At 41.8% G+C, this 16,540-nt stretch overlaps 1 protein-coding gene across 1 annotated transcript; it reads left to right on the forward strand.

Moving 5' to 3' along the window:
- Positions 1 to 10,230: 10,230 nt before the first annotated feature.
- LOC139579266 (ubiquitin carboxyl-terminal hydrolase 37-like) lies at positions 10,231 to 15,422 on the forward strand. Its single transcript, XM_071407767.1, has 10 exons — positions 10,231 to 10,582; positions 11,031 to 11,408; positions 11,694 to 11,825; positions 12,447 to 12,579; positions 12,689 to 12,825; positions 12,979 to 13,078; positions 13,206 to 13,285; positions 13,498 to 13,748; positions 14,195 to 14,276; positions 15,163 to 15,422. Exons 2-10 carry the CDS (start codon positions 11,095 to 11,097, stop codon positions 15,197 to 15,199), a joined length of 1,266 nt encoding a protein of 421 aa, XP_071263868.1. The 5' UTR covers positions 10,231 to 10,582; positions 11,031 to 11,094; the 3' UTR covers positions 15,200 to 15,422.
- The last annotated feature ends 1,118 nt before the right edge of the window (positions 15,423 to 16,540 follow it).

The following is a 16,540-nucleotide window of genomic DNA, read 5'->3' on the forward strand; positions in this document are numbered from 1 at the left end:
AACAGAACTCATATGGCAGGCGAAAACCTGAGAAAAATCCAACCAGGAAGTGGGAAATCTGAGGTTTGTAGTTTTTTAACTCTTTGCCTATCGAAATCATAGTGTTTATGGGGTCATATTGCACTTCCTACGGCTTCCACTAGATGTCAACAGTCTTTAGAACCTTGTTTGATGCTTCTACTGTGAGGTGGGGGCGAATGAGAGGGGATTGAGTAAGGTCTCTCCCAGAGTGCCACGAGCTGACCATGCGCGTTCATGTGAGAGTTAGCTTGAGTTCCATTGCATTTCTGAAGACAAAGGAATTCTCCGGTTGGAACATTATTGAAGATTTATGTCAAAAACATCCTAAAGATTGATTCTATACTTCGTTTGACATGTTTCTAAGGACTTTAACGGAACTTTTTGACTTTTCGTCTGCTCCTTGTGATTGCGCGTCATATTTGGAATACTTGGCTAAACGCGCTAACAAAAAGGAGGTGTTTGGACATAAATGATGAACTTTATAGAACGAATCAAACATTTATCGTGGAACTGGGATTCCTGGGAGTGCATTCTGATGAAGATCATCAAAGGTAAGTGAATATTTATAATGCTATTCTGACTTCTGTTGACGGATATCTTTATGGCTTATTTGGGCTCTGAGCGCTGTACTCAGATTATAGCATGGTGTGCTTTTTCCGTAAAGTTTAAAAAAAATCTGACATAGCGGTTGCATTAAGGAGAAGTATACCTTAAATTCTGTGAATAACACTTGTATATTTTGTCAATGTTTATTTTGAGTATTTCTGTAAATTGATGTGGCTCTGTGCAAATTCACGGGATGTTTTGGAGGCAAAGCCAAATGTAAACTGAGGTTTTTGGATATAAATATGAACTTGATTGAACAAAACATACATGTATTGTGTAACATGTTGTCCCGAGAGTGTCATCTGATGAAGAATATCAAAGGTTAGTGATTCATTTTATCTCTATTTCTGCTTTTTGTGACTCCTCTCTTTGGTTGGAAAATGGCTGTATGCTTTCTGTGACAAGTTGATGACCTAACATAATGATATGTTCTGCTTTCGCCGAAAACACTGTGGTTGGATTAACAAGAAGTTTATCTTTAAAATGGTGTCTAATACTTGTATGTTTGCGAAATTTGAATTATGAAATTTCTGTTGATTGAATTTGGCGCCCTGCAATATCATTGGCTGTTAACCGGTCCTAGACAGGTCATGACAACATCAAAAATCTCTTCCCAACTATTTTGCAATCTGCATGGCACAGTTGTCAACCATCTGGTCCTCAAATGAAACTGGTATACTTTCCTATTTATGCTATTTATATTCCCCTGTCAGTTTTGATCCTTTATATTGGGCAGACAGACCAGTTCCCTACCTCCTCCCGCTGCCACCCGCCTCCTCCATTTTTGGGGCAATGCTGTAATCAATTGGTTGTACCCTTGGATTGAGCAGACCTCTTTGACCTCTTTGACAGGGCCCATGCCCACCTCTTTGACCTCTTTGACAGGACCCATGCCCACGTCTCTGACCTCTTTGACAGGGCCCATGCCCACGTCTCTGACCTCTTTGACAGGGCCCATGCCCACGTCTTTGACCTCTTTGACAGGGCCCATGCCCACGTCTCTGACCTCTTTGACAGGGCCCATGCCCACGTCTCTGACCTCTTTGACAGGGCCCATGCCCACGTCTCTGACCTCTTTGACAGGGCCCATGCCCACCTCTTTGACCTCTTTGACAGGACCAATGCCCACCTCATTGACCTCTTTGTCCTATTTGACAAGGCCCATGCCCACCTCTTTGACCTCTTTGACAGGGCCAATGCCCACCTCATTGACCTCTTTGACAGGGCCCATGCCCACCTCTTTGTCCTATTTGACAGGGCTCATGCCCACCTCTTTGACCTCTATGACGGGGCCCATGCCCACCTATTTGACCTCTATGATGGGGCCCATGCCCACCTCTTTGACTTCTATGACAGGGCCCATGCCCACCTCTCTGACCTATTTGACAGGGCCCATGCACACCTCTTTGACCTCTATGATGGGGCCCATGCCCACCTCTTTGACTTCTATGACAGGGCCCATGCCCACCTCTCTGACCTATTTGACATGGCCCATGCCCACCTCTTTGACCTCTATGATGGGGCCCATGCCCACCTCTTTGCCTCTTTGACAAGGCCCATGCCCACCTCTGACCTCTTTGACAAGGCCCATGCCCACCTCTTTGACCTATTTGACGGGGCCCATGCCCACCTCTTTGACCTCTTTGACAGGGCCCATGCCCACCTCTTTGACCTATTTGACAGGGCTCATGCCCACCTCTTTGACCTCTATGACAGGGCCCATGCCCACCTCTTTGACATCTTTGACAGGGCTCATGCCCACCTCTTTGACCTCTATGACAGGGCCCATGCCCACCTCTTTGACATCTTTGATGGGACCCATGCCCACCTCTCTGACCTCTTTGACAAGGCCCATGCCCACCTCTCTGATGGGCTCCTTGATTTCTTCCTCTCCCTTGATGTCTATCCTGCTCCATGTTTACACACACCCTTTTGTATGGTGACCAATTATGGTTACCACTATGTGAAATCAATTAGCAGTAATTAATAGTCATTATGGTTATCATGTATCATACATGTAATTTAGAATTCTAAACTTTACAAACAGTTCTCAAAATCTATATAAAGTAGACAAACCAGTTTAAAATCTATTGGTTTACCAAACGGTTAAGTGGTTAACAAATAAGTGCAGTTGGATTAACTGATGGTCAAATGTCTATAAACAAAGGAGAATAGAATCAAATGAAAAGTATTGTGAGCAGTGCCTTGTGAAAGGCAATTGCTTTTGATGAAAGGTATTTCTAGATGAAACAGGTTGAGTGAAAAAGTTACTGTGCGATTATGTGTGTTGTACTTAGTCAATTGAAAATGTGCTTAAATTTTTTGAAAAAACAGCATTTTTGATGATCTGTTTTGAGTTGTGTACTAAGTTGTGACATTTTACCACATAGTTGTGAAAGTAGTAACAAAGTGATAAAAAAACAATATAACAGCAAAATGACATGTTTCATTGTTAAATCTATTGTGATGAGTCTGCTGTACTGACTTCATTTTGAATCTGATGATGTGTGAAACATACTGGGAGACAGGAAGCTACAAACAGGAAATAAGTAGGACTTTTATTGATATGATACTACCAACAAAATGGTGTGTGTGCATGAGTGTGTGTACATCCATGCATGTGGTCGTGCAAGTGTGTGCATGAGGGTGTGTGTGTGTGGGTTTGAGACATAGAGAGAGAGAGTGTGAGAGATAGATCGGGAGAGAGACAGAGAATGAAAGAGGAAGTTGTTTCAACTGTGGGCATACATGTGTTACACTATGTTGCCATGGTGAGGTTAAATCACTTTCTCATGAATCCAGTTGAGATTCCTGTCACATGACAAGTCATTCCATGCCTCCAGAGGACTCTGATTTTCACATATCTCAACCCAGTCCTCATCACCATATTCTGGTTTGCCACCACCATTATCAGGCTGATGTGGAGACCAGTACCTACAGGGTTAAAAACAGTGGTTAATGGTTAATACCAGTACCTACAGGGTTAAAAACAGTCAGATATCATTGTTAACACCAGTACCTACAGGGTTAAAAACATTCATATAATGGTTAATACCAGTGCCTACAGAGTTAAAAACAGTCAGATATCATGGTTAATATCAGTACCTACAGGGTTAAAAACAGTCAGATATCATGGTTAATACCAGTACCTACAAGGTTAAAAACAGTCAGATATCATGGTTAATACCAGTACCTACAGGGTTAAAAACTGTCAGATATCATGGTTAATACCAGTACCTACAGGGTTAAAAACAGTCAGATATCATGGTTTGAACATCACCATCCTAAATAATTTCAGCTTAATGTATAGACAAGCCACCATTAATGACAATAACCTGTATAGATAAAGGTTGAATGAACTGAACATTGGAGCCTTATTGTCAGAGTAGTTATCATCTATTACTCTGTGGTCAGTGTTGGTCCACTAGTTGAGTATGGAGGACCTAGAGTATGAACAACACAGATAATTATTTATTATTAGAGTATTATTAAAGCAGTAGTATATTACCTTGGGGTGGTCAGTGGGGTGCCGTCCACCCATCCCCAGGTCCCCTCAGTAACAGAGTCAGTCAGACCAGTCCTGACTCCCTTGTTGTGGATGAAGAGAAATCGATGTTGTTGAGAAAGATACGTAAATATATGTTTAAAACTTCTAGCGTCCCACCTCGACAACCTCCGGTGAAATTGCAGAGCGCCAAATTCAAATTAAATTACTATAAATATTTAACTTTCATGAAATCACAAGTGCAATACATCAAAATAAAGCTTAACTTGTTGTTAATCCAGCCGCCGTGTCAGATTTCAAAAAGGCTTTACGGCAAAAGCAAACCATGCGATTATCTGAGGACAGCGCGCAGCACACAAAACATTACAAACAGTTAGCAGCCAAGTAGATTAGTCACAAAAGTCAGAAATAGCAATAAAATTAATCACTTACCTTTGATGATCTTCGTATGGTTGCACTCACAAGGCTCCCAGTTACACAATAAATGTTCATTTTGTTCGATAAAGTCCCTCTTTATATCCAAAAACCTCCATTTTGTTGGCGCGTTTTGTTCAGTAATCCAATGGCTAAAATGCTGTCACAAGAGGCAGACGAAAATTCCAAATAGTATCCGTAAAGTTCGTAGAAACATGTCAAACAATGTTTAAAATCAATCCGCAGGTTGTTTATAGCCTAAATAATCGATAATTTTTCAACCGGACAATAGCGTCGTCAATATAAAAGAAAAACAACAAATTCTTATTTACAATGACGGCCTAGGAACACTGGGTTAACTGCCTTGTTCAGGGGCAGAACAACAGATTTTTACCTTGTCAGCTCAGCGATTTCATTCAACAACCTTCCGGTTACTGGTGTCGTGACGTTGTATTAGTTAATGTGACGACTGTTGCTCATCGAATGATTAAATGTTTCTAATTGTGTGATTAACTGAATCAAGCAATTATTAACTCATTAACCTGGGGCACCATGGGAAAATTAGTTTTATTGAGTTTCTATTTCCCAAATTAACTCAAAGATTATCAGAATATCGATTTTACAACAGCCGCTAATTAATCAGTTTCCTCTACAATCTCATTATGAACGTCGCATAATCCGGATATCTGCACAGACCCGAGTCTCACCAATGAGTTCGTACCACACAAATCTTAGTTGAGTATTTATTTACTAGAAACCTAAAATGATGATAAAAGATACATATACACAAAAACACATTCTAGGCTATTGATTAGAACTTAGTATAACGGGCCAACACACTATGGCGCATGTTACCGAAAATGGGGATTTAAAAGAGAGAGAAAAAGAGAAAGTACACGAGAGAAATATACATTTGGGTGAATTTGTCAACTATGCTTATTCTAACCCTTGCCCCAAACTGCCGCTCTTATGGGTCAGAATATAATGATGTAATTACGTGTGGGAGGTCTCAGATGGGAAGCTCCGCGTGGACCGTTTAGGCTGCTCAATGACACACTTCTCCGGCGCAACTCTCTGGTTGTCCTCACGATGTCAGTGTCCTTTTGGCTTAGTGGTCTGTTTCCTCGCCCTTGCTCTGATAGGGGTCTTCTGAGGACAGACAGCTCTGTAGCTCAGAGCTCACAGCGTAGGAATGAAACAGTGTAGATACCACGATTCGATGGAGAGTGGAGGCTAGGTGGTCCGGCTTGAATTCACTCGCTTAGACACAGCTACTCATCTGTAGCTTGGGTCGAAAAAATATTTATTTGTCTTCAAACTTGTGTTGCGTTTTGGCTTCGTTTACTTTTTAGACCTTGGCTGCAGCTTGTGTCACTTAGTCTGATATGTTATTTCTTCACTCACATGTTTTATACCCTCGGGTCAGAAGCGGGCGTTACCGCCTTCAGGGCAATTCTCTGGGCGTACCAAGTTAAGAGGCAAGGTCTAGATTTTACTCAAATCCAATTTTAGACAACTAACTTCACATTTCATCTTTACCAAAACATTCTCTTTGATTTGGACATTTTCCACACAATGTACAATGTATAAACATCAAACATATACTAGGAAAACTCTTAACGTTACAATGTTTGCGTAATAGCGTAATCTATTAACCTTTAATAACAAAACAAAAATGACATACATTTTCATATTCCATCTATCGTCATGACCACCATTGTGGCTGACAGAAACCATTGTTCCAAAGTCCCTTAATTTCATGTTTAATGTTCTGAGGCTGGTTCTCCATAGTGAGAGGACAAAGGAATTTTGTCTGTCGCCTAAGATTTACCATGGGCGTGAGGGGTCATAAAAACCCCATATCTTCCTATCCCTTGAGATCCCTTCTCCTCTGGTGGGGATGAAATCTCTCTGCAGGATTGTGGTCATTGGTAACCTGAGCCGAGCAGGACAGTCATGACACTGGCCCACCGCTCTAACCACTAGGCTACCTGCCACCCGAAACTGGGATGGATCCCGAGGCAAATGTGGCTAACCAGTGAACCTCCAGGTGTTCATCATTAATACTGTGTCTCAGAAGTTTCTGTCCATGACTGATGCAACCCAAAAAAGTATTAAAGACAGAGTTAATGAGTACTTGAGGTCACCGAGAAAGTCTGGACATGGCCTGCTCTCCCTTATGAAAGGAATTAGGTATCTTTGCCATGTTTACTATGTACTGTAGGCTATGTTCATTGTCAGACTGCACAGTAGACTAATAAACATATGCATTTTGAAGTAGTCAACAACAACAACAAATCAATAACATGTCCTACCACAGTGTGTTTTTGGTTGATGGCAAATATATAATACAGTCAATGGATTTGTGAATTAAATCGCTTTAATGTTGAATTATTTAAGGCTCCTTTCTCTTCTCTCTGCTGGAGTTATTTTAAGAATAAAGTAGGCTAATGAAGGCAACAAACTGTTGCTTACTGAAACTCCCAAAGCCATCCAAATGTTACAATGGGATTTGAAGCAAAAGCCGACCCGCGTATGGTCAACTATTTCAGCACCGTTTTGTGCTGCTCTGAGACAAGCAAGACTACTTAATAAACATATACAAGTAATTCAAAAATATATTTATATTTTACCACTGTAGATGTTGCAGTCAGTCAGAGATGAGTCCTATTGTAAAGTGCAGCCTAAAGGCAAAAATGGGCAAACTTGCAATGTATTCAATGATTAAGTACTCTCAAACCAGATTTGCCCAACCCCTACAAATATATTCATTTAATATTAGCCCTGCATCATAATTGTATAAAAGCCCATTAGATATTAATGTAGAATCCTCTAAATGTAATTACATCTACTACTGTAATTTGTTGATCTGCATTGATCTGCAAGTATTTTAATTTAGAGATTCCGGTAAACTCCTTGATGTTTCCTTTCATGTGTCCAACCAATTATTATTGGATTATTCACCATGGCAACCAATGCAATGTATTTCTTAGTTAGGTCGGCTTGTTGGCAGAATTCACAGCCTGCTAGCTTGTGAAAAACAAAATGGCTCCAGCTGTCCATCACTACTGTAAATATAAAGAGTGGATATAGAGGGTGCAACCGGGATATAGAGGGTGCAACCGGTAAGCACCTTAGGAGTAAATGTCAGTTGGCTTTCCATAGCCGAGGCATTCAGAGGTCAAGACAGCAAGTGAGTGAGTGAGTGAGACCGAGAGAGAGAGAGAGAGACAGAGACAGAGACAGAGACAGAGACAGAGACAGAGACAGAGACAGAGACAGAGGATCAAAACACACACAGTAAGGCGTGTTAATGAGTTCCGAGAGCCGATCTGTTATCCAACCATTAGTTTAATATTAAAAACAGTCAAACGCTTCTCAAAAACGCCCTCTGGTGGTCAAACTAGCTCTAACTAGCGTTAATGACAACAATGTCTGACACTTAAATAACGTGTCATAGAATTCTGCGGCAGTACGCAAGTTGTGCTGCAGTATGATGCAACTTTTATTTCTTCTCTAGGATAGGGGGCAGAGTTTTCACTTTGGGAAAAATAGCGTGCCCAATTTCAACTTCCTTCTACTCATCCCCAGAATATAAGATATGCATATTATTAGTAGATTTGGATAGAAAACCCTCTGAAGTTTCTAAAACTGTTTGAATCATATTTGTAAGTATAACAGAACTTATGTAGCAGGCAAAACCCAGAGGAATAACCATTAAAACATTTTTTTTTTTTAAGTCACTGTCTGTTCAATGAGATTTCATTGGAATGCCAGATTTCTAATCACTGTGATCTCAGTTCCTACTGCTTCCACTGGATGTCACCAGTCTTAGGAAATAGGTTGAGGTTATTCATTTGTGCAATGAAGAAGGCCATCAGGAAGTAGAGTAACGTCATGTGTACTGTTTGAGAGTTGCACAAGCGTTTGTTTGTTGATCTCCTGTATTGAAAACAGATAGACCCGTCTTCAATTTGATTGATTATTAACGTTTACAAATAACTTAAGTTGTATTACAAAAGTACTTTGAAATGTTTTGGCAAAGTTTAGAGGTAATTTTTGAGATATTTTTGTAGTGACTTTGCGCAAATTGGAAGCTGTTTTTTTCTGGATCAACTGCGCCAAATAAATGGACAATTTGTATATATATGGACGGAATTAATCGAACAAAAGGACCATTTGTGATGTTTATGGGACATATTGGAGTGCCAACAAAATAATTTCGTCAAAGGTAATGCATGTTTTATATTTTATATCTGCGTTTTGAGTAGCGCCGGCATGGTTGAAATATGCTACACTCTCTTTGTTGACATTGTGCTATCATCATATTATAGCATCTTATGCTTTCGCCGAAAAGCCTTTTTGAAATCTGACATGTTGGCTGGATTCACAACGAGTGTAGCTTTAATTTGGTATCTTATATGTGTGAATTAATGAAAGTTTGATTTTATATAATTTTTTTGAATTTGGCACTCTACATTTTCCCTGGCTATTGGCCAGGTGGGACGCTACCGTCCCGCTATCCCAGAGAGGTTTTTAAGGAAGAACCACTGTAGGCGTTGGCAAGACAGCACTAAACAGATCTGGGACTCTAGCTAGGGTTGGGGTAAGGTTTAGGTAAGAAGAATTGTTTAGGGGTTGGAGTGAGGTTAGAAAACAAAATTCAAGCCAGGAACCTTGTGTTATGGCTTCCATTCACCACCAACCTATCACCTAGTAAGTGTATTTAACTCACACTGGGCAATGTAAGCTCTGCCCACTGACCATTGAGCTTTAATTGAACCAATCACATTCATTATGTCCTTGAGGCAGAGCTGCCCTCAGGGCAAGATTGAATATGGAAAACTGTCCCTAACCAATCTGGATTGTTGTTTGAGGTTTAGGCTAAATCTCTATCACCTGTTCACATTCTTTTAACCAACCCGTTGTCCATCTGCTGGTGAATAAGAGAAAAAGCATTGGGCATTTAAATAAACCGATGACCAAACCACAAACAACATGGAAGCTGTCAAAAAACAAGGAAGATGAAGATGAAGGCACTTAAAATGCCTTTATTGTGGTCGTACGTTCAATGAAACAACACACAAAAAATGAATGTAAAAAAAGAAAGAAGAAAACAATGGAGCATATTATCTACAATATTGTATGTATACTGCATAACTTTGCTCTTCAATAAAACATATTGGTTCATTGAACAATATAGTTTAAAATATTAGAGATTGGGTTGCTAGATGGTGGTGTCATACATGACCGATGACATCACAATGGTCTTAAAGCCAATTTGAACAATGGGTTAATGAGGAAATGTATCAGTCTTCATTGGTTATCAACATGGCTTGTTTCTGCTGCTGCAAAAAGGTATGAAATCAGGTCATTTAATCGAGTAACAACTACTTATATTCTGGAGTAGTATTTCTTATATAGACCTAGTGGGATGAGTACAAGTTAAAGTACATTCTGATTGACAAATACATAAAAAGTGTACATGAAATGTACATGAAGTTTGGCTTTTGCAAATGTCACTCAATGTAACCTGTCTATACTGTGTTATTTGAGGTTTAGGATAGATAGCTAAGTTCCTCTAATTTAGGCCTACCTTTTCCTATTCTGATGACCCCATTCTTCCATTGGCTGGGGATCAAGGAAAAAAGTATTTAGCACTATCACATTTTCTTGTCAACAGAAAAAACGTCAGAAAGCAAATTCAGTTGATGTGGAGCAGAAGACAAGAAAGAAGAAGGAGAGTGGCACTTCATCCCCCTCTCCAATTCCATCTGACCGTTCTGAACAGAATGGCTTCGCCACCTCTGACCCCTCACCCTCTGACCAACTCTCCTCCCTCCATCCACCTCCCTCTCCTGTTAAATGTTCCTCTCAGCCTTGCTCTCCTGCTAAACAGCCCTCTGTACCCCGGTCACCTGCCAAACACCCCTCCCCAGTGAAATCCTGTCCAGTGGTGTCCCATCCTAGTTCTCCCTCTCCTACCAACCCTCTAGACTGTCATGGAGACACCAGCCATGAGGGCACAACAGTCAGGTAATTCAAACATAAAGTACAGTGCCATCCTAGAGTCTCTTTGGAGAGTTGGGTTTAGTGCTACAAGACCAGGGCCAGTGTTTATCAAGAGTATGAGTGCTAATCTAGGATCAGGTACTCTGTCCATAATAATCTGATTTATTATGATCTAAAAGTCAAAACTGATCCTAGATCAGACTCCTACTCTGAGACACTTGATAAACACAGTCCCAGAAAGTTATTTTCCTCAAACTGTAGTTTTAGGCTCTTCTATCCACATCTAGTGGATAAAGAGAGTACTAACCTATTGCCCTGGTCTACTTGGTACACTGCATTTATATGGACAGCAGTACATGCATAACTACTCAGACTGTGTTTATAGTACAGTATAGTATTTAATAGAGAGACTGTGTAGAGTGATACTATCTCTGTGTTGGAGGCTTTAGACCTGTTTCTCTCCTTCCTCCAGACCTCTGTCTCTTCAGGAACACTCTAGTCCAAGACCCCAGAGGCCAGTCTCAGCCACCAGAAGCATGACTCTTCCCAGGGCCAGCTCAGCCACCAGAAGCATGACTCTTCCCAGGGCCAGCTCAGCCACCAGAAGCATGACTCTTCCCAGGACCAGCTCAGCCACCAGAAGCATGACTCTTCCCAGGGCCAGTTCAGCCACCAGAAACATGACTCTTCCCAGGGCCAGTTCAGCCACCAGAAACATGACTCTTCCCAGGGCCAGCTCAGCCACCAGCAGCATGACTCTTCCCAGGGCCAGCTCAGCCACCAGAGGGCCAGAAGAGACCCAGGGGGCCAGAGGAGAACGGGGGGCACTGGTTAAAATGGAACTTCTTGGGTAAACCACAACACACTTCAAATGTATTGAATATAAGTTATTTATTGTTTAAAGATAAGTGTCTGATATACTATGGGGATAGGGCTTACTATCGAGCATGTTCGTTTTATTAGATATTTATAAACCCATGAACTATGTCAACCTTGGTCTAAAGGACATCCACTTCTTTGTGTTAAATATCATTTATCCCTGACCAAGATGGCTGCCATTATCACCACTTTATAGAGATATGAAGGTTTATGATTCATCTCTATGTGTGTACTGATGGCTGCTTCTTCTTCACAGGTTGCCTAACATTGGCAACACTTGCTTCCTTAACGCCACCCTGCAGTGCCTCCTGGTCCTGCCGTCCTTCTCAAAGGCAATCCTGCACCAGGAACAACTCTGGAGCTCCTCCCCCTTCTCCAACCTGCTCAGGTAAGGAAGGCTCAAAAGCAGACACTCACCCCACACACCCATTATTTGTGGTCATAAATTAAAGAAGGGACACTCTTTTCACGCCACTTCTATAGAAAGTGATTGTCGTAGCAGGTTAGGAGAGCATTTTCACTAATCCTAACCCTTTTCCTAACCTTAACCACTTCATATTTTGCTGTGTATTGTATTTTTGGTTTATTTTCCAGTTTCTTTTTGTTTTCGGGAATCTTCATAACCAAGAGGAACAACAATGACACAATGATTATGATGTAGGCATTTGTAGGCCAATTTGGAAAGTGTAGAATGACTACATGACCCACAATGCTCATTGACTGAACATTCCACCTTACCATGGGAAATTTGGTCGTTTTTTAAAATGCTCTGGAATTGAGAGCAGTATCCAAAACAAATATCTTAGGAGAATAAACAACACATTTTTGTTGTTTGGCTTCATTGTCCGTCCTCAAAGGTGAAATTGCTTTGACTCGAATGAATAATTTCTAATGATGGGGTGCCGCTAGATAAAACATATTTGTATATACTCATCTGCCTCTTCAGGCTTAAGCCAGTAGGTTGACACCATCCAGTCAGCTGCTAATTTACTCTCTGTCTCCCCTACAGGTGTCTGTCTGATGTGCACCGTTTGAGTCTACCTGACAGTGGTGCAAACCAGGCCTCAAAAACAGACCTCATGTGGAAGGTCAAGTACTCCTTGTCGGGATACGATTTGAAGTATCTGGGGGACACGCAACAGGTAACTGAGGCACTACTCTCTTGTGTACGAGCACTCTATTTGAAAGGGTTCATTTTATCTTCATCGTTTTCTTTTATCTTGGTGTGTTTCTCTCTCTTCCTCATCATAGGACGCACACGAGTTACTTGTGAACATGCTGTGCCAGCTGAAGGAGGAGGGCATGATACTGAAGACACTCGGGGTGAACTATTCCTGCCCTGTTTCTCAGCTGGAGTTCCAGCTTGTGTCGGTGCGCACATGTACCAGGTAAGAGATCCCATTGGTTGTAATGTATCTACTGAGAAGAGTGATTTTTCTACAAACAATATTACAAAACACATGGCATAACAGAAACATTGTAGAGACCTGACACAGAAACAGACTTGATGCATTTTCCTTCTCTTTGTGCTGCTTCTGAAGCTGTGGGCGCGAGTCGTCCACCAGAGAGGACTACAACCACCTCTCATTGGACTTCAGCCCTGAGCGCACCTTGCTGAGCAGCCTAGCACTCACTTTCAAAGTCAGCACTTAGGGCTCAGCCCTGCATGTAGAGACTAACACCCAGGGCAAGCTGCCCACTGCCTCAGAATACGCTCTTATTATTGTAGTGGTGTCATTCATTTTGTAATGCTTTTGTTTCTAACCAGGGTGAAAAGGTTCAATTCACATGTGAGGGTTGTAAAGGCCTCCACGCCTTAAAGGTGGAGCAGTTCCACACACTGCCTCTGTGAGTTGTCCCTTTATAACCTCTCATAGGACTAGCAGTGTTACATGAAATGAGTGGTCATTGTGTCCTGAGCCTTTAGGAGTAGTTACCTTCCTGAGCAGGTTGTAGGACTTAGGGATGAGCACCACCGAACACATTTCACTCCTCTGTTATTTTGTTGACTGGTTTCATTGTCTGTCTGTTCATCTCTCTTCCTCTCTGTCTCTGGGTAGTGTGCTGGTTCTGCATCTGAAGAGGTTTGGAGGACCTGGGGGGTTGGAGAAGCTGGAGGCTCCTCTTTTGTTTCCTTCGGAGCTGAGGCTCTCCACCCTCTGTGGGGACATGGTGCCACACCTGCACAGTAACAGCCCACAGGCCCTCACCAACCAGGCCCCCAGCATCCAGGGGTCCATCCCCCAGACCCTCGCCAGCCAAGTCTCCAGCCCACCTGGAGAGGCCAAAGACAGCGCCCTCTGCTGTTCAGGTAGGTCATGGCACCATAACACTCTTCTTGCTCCAACACCACACAAACCACCCACTCCCAAAACGGTCCTGCTGACAGAGAAGCTGGAAGCTGCAGTTTAAAATGTTTCTCAGACATCTTTAGTGATGTATGGGAGCTGTTTTAGTCCAGCGCATTTCAGACAAGTGACCACGTTTTCACAGCTCTTGATATGTATATTTGACCCCTCAGATTCAAATGACCAGGAACCAGGAAAAGTGCTGCTGACAGCCTCAGTGGTGAGAAGAGAGAGAGAGATAGAGAGTGAAACCAGTGAAAAATAAGTTATGACAGAACACTGAGATAGTTATGAGGAGTACACGATGTAGTAGACCTCCTGTAGTAGACTAGTACTGTAGTAGACTGTAGACAGTGTGGTGGACTGTAGAGGAAATGAGAATCCTACGACCACATGTGTTTTCTTACAGAAGCAGCAGCCAGTGCAGTCAGTGAATGGTTACTACCAGCTGACTGGGGTAGTCTCTCATTTGGGAGGCTCCGCAAACTCCGGTAAGTAAATAACATAAAACACACACATGCAGATGCACAATGCATATGACATTTTTTGTCTTAGCCAGATTTGCAGGGGTATGGAACAAAATTACAAATCATTTGTGGACCGCAAATTGACCGTAAGAAGGCCAAACAGATATAATATTTTACTCATTTCAAACATTGCTTACATTTGTGTACAATCACATATATCTCTTTATTGTGCGTGGGAATACTTTGAAACAGATTTCCAAAATGAAAATCACTTGGAGCTGACTTGCTGGTGTTTTTACAGTCTTTTAAATATGACATTTTATTGGGTCAGAAAACATGGTGGGCCAAATAAATTCACCTGTGGGCCAAATTTGTCCCGTGTGCCGCCATTTGTGGATCCCTGGTGTAGGGGATAATTAGACCCGCCAATAGCATTTCGACCAAGCGAGAAAGGCTGCAGGCTTCAGAGTGAAGTGCCATCCCAACAAGCACTGCAATATGTTTAGAGTTTATGCAATTTAATTCAAAAGAATGGAGAGGCATGCCTAATTATATGCCAAGTGTATTTGTTTATCTCTGATTTCAAAACTTTACACATGTAAGAGATAAAATACCTCCCAAAGGAACTGTTTAACTGTTACAACACACTCTATTACCCACAATAGTCTGACCTTTGACCTCTAGTCTGTCTTCCTTGTTCCACAGGGCACTACATTAGTGACATCTTGCATGCCAGTGGAAACTGGTTCTGCTGTAACGACAGCCAGGTGTCAATGTCCAATGAAGCCACTGTGCTGAGGACCAGAGCCCGGAGTGCCTACATGCTCTTCTATATGTTCAGGTACTGCTGACTCTCGCCATCTATGTTCTTGTGTTTCTATTTATGTGTACGGTTCCTTTTACCCTACAGGGCAAGAGAGCGGAAGGCCCCAGCACACAGGGCCTAACAGGAGCACCAGCACCAGCCCCAGCATAAACAGGGGTAGTACCAGGCCAAGCCTCAAAACCCCCAGCCCAGCCTCAACAAAAGCAGCATTTGGACCATTTTCAACAACCCCAGCCCAGCCTCAACATGGGAAGAACGAGGCCCAGTCTCAACATGGGCAGAACAAGACCCAGCCCCAACAACCTCAGACCTGCCTCAACATGGGAAGGATTTTTTCTAGGATTTTTCCTGTGGTCAGCTCAATTCAGTTAACGATTACAGTCCTTAACGATTACAAGCATACCTTGACATACTGTATGGTAGTGAAACTCTTTATCTGTCAACCACAGTGGATTAGAAACACTGGCAACCACGTGACTCCCACCAGCCTTAGATTGATAATATAATACATGATATGACTCCCACCAGTCTTAGTTTGATACTATACTACATGATATGACTCCCACCAGCCTTAGTTTGATAATATAATACATGATATGACTCCCACCAGCCTTAGTTTGATAATATAATACATGATATGACTCCCACCAGTCTTAGTTTGATAATATACTACATGATATGACTCCCACCAGCCTTAGTTTGATAATATAATACATGATATGACTCCCACCAGTCTTAGTTTGAATATATAATACATGATATGACTCCCACCAGCCTTAGTTTGATAATATAATACATGATATGACTCCCACCAGCCTTAGTTTGAATATATAATACATGATATGACTCCCACCAGCCTTAGTTTGATAATATAATACATGATATGACTCCCACCAGTCTTAGTTTGATAATATAATACATGATATGACTCCCACCAGCCTTAGTTTGATAATATAATACATTATATGACTCCCACCAGCCTTAGTTTGATAATATAATACATGATATGACTCCCACCAGCCTTAGTGTGACAATATAATACATGATATGACTCCCACCAGCCTTAGTTTGAATATATAATACATTATATGACTCCCACCAGCCTTAGTGTGATAATATAATGCATAGTATGACTCTATATCATATTATATGATGTATGTGTGAATTCACAGGGTGACAATTTTGGATGTGCTAACATTATTAGGGATCCTGTTAATTGACATATACACTACATATATCCTGACTGAGCACATTATGGATCTCACTCTGTGACTAGTAGTGTAGGGGGTAGATGCTGATCTTAGGTCGGTTTTGCATTTCCACCACAAATGGTTAAGGTTAGGATTGGGGGAGATAAACCTGATCCTAGATCTGTACCTAGGGGAAACTTCCCCCCGGAGTGTGACCGGCCACCAATGGCCATATAGGGATCTTTCTATCTGTGATGTCTGTGAAGAGTTAC

This window comes from Salvelinus alpinus, chromosome 6, assembly GCF_045679555.1.
Source record: "Salvelinus alpinus chromosome 6, SLU_Salpinus.1, whole genome shotgun sequence".
NCBI lineage: Eukaryota > Metazoa > Chordata > Actinopteri > Salmoniformes > Salmonidae > Salvelinus > Salvelinus alpinus.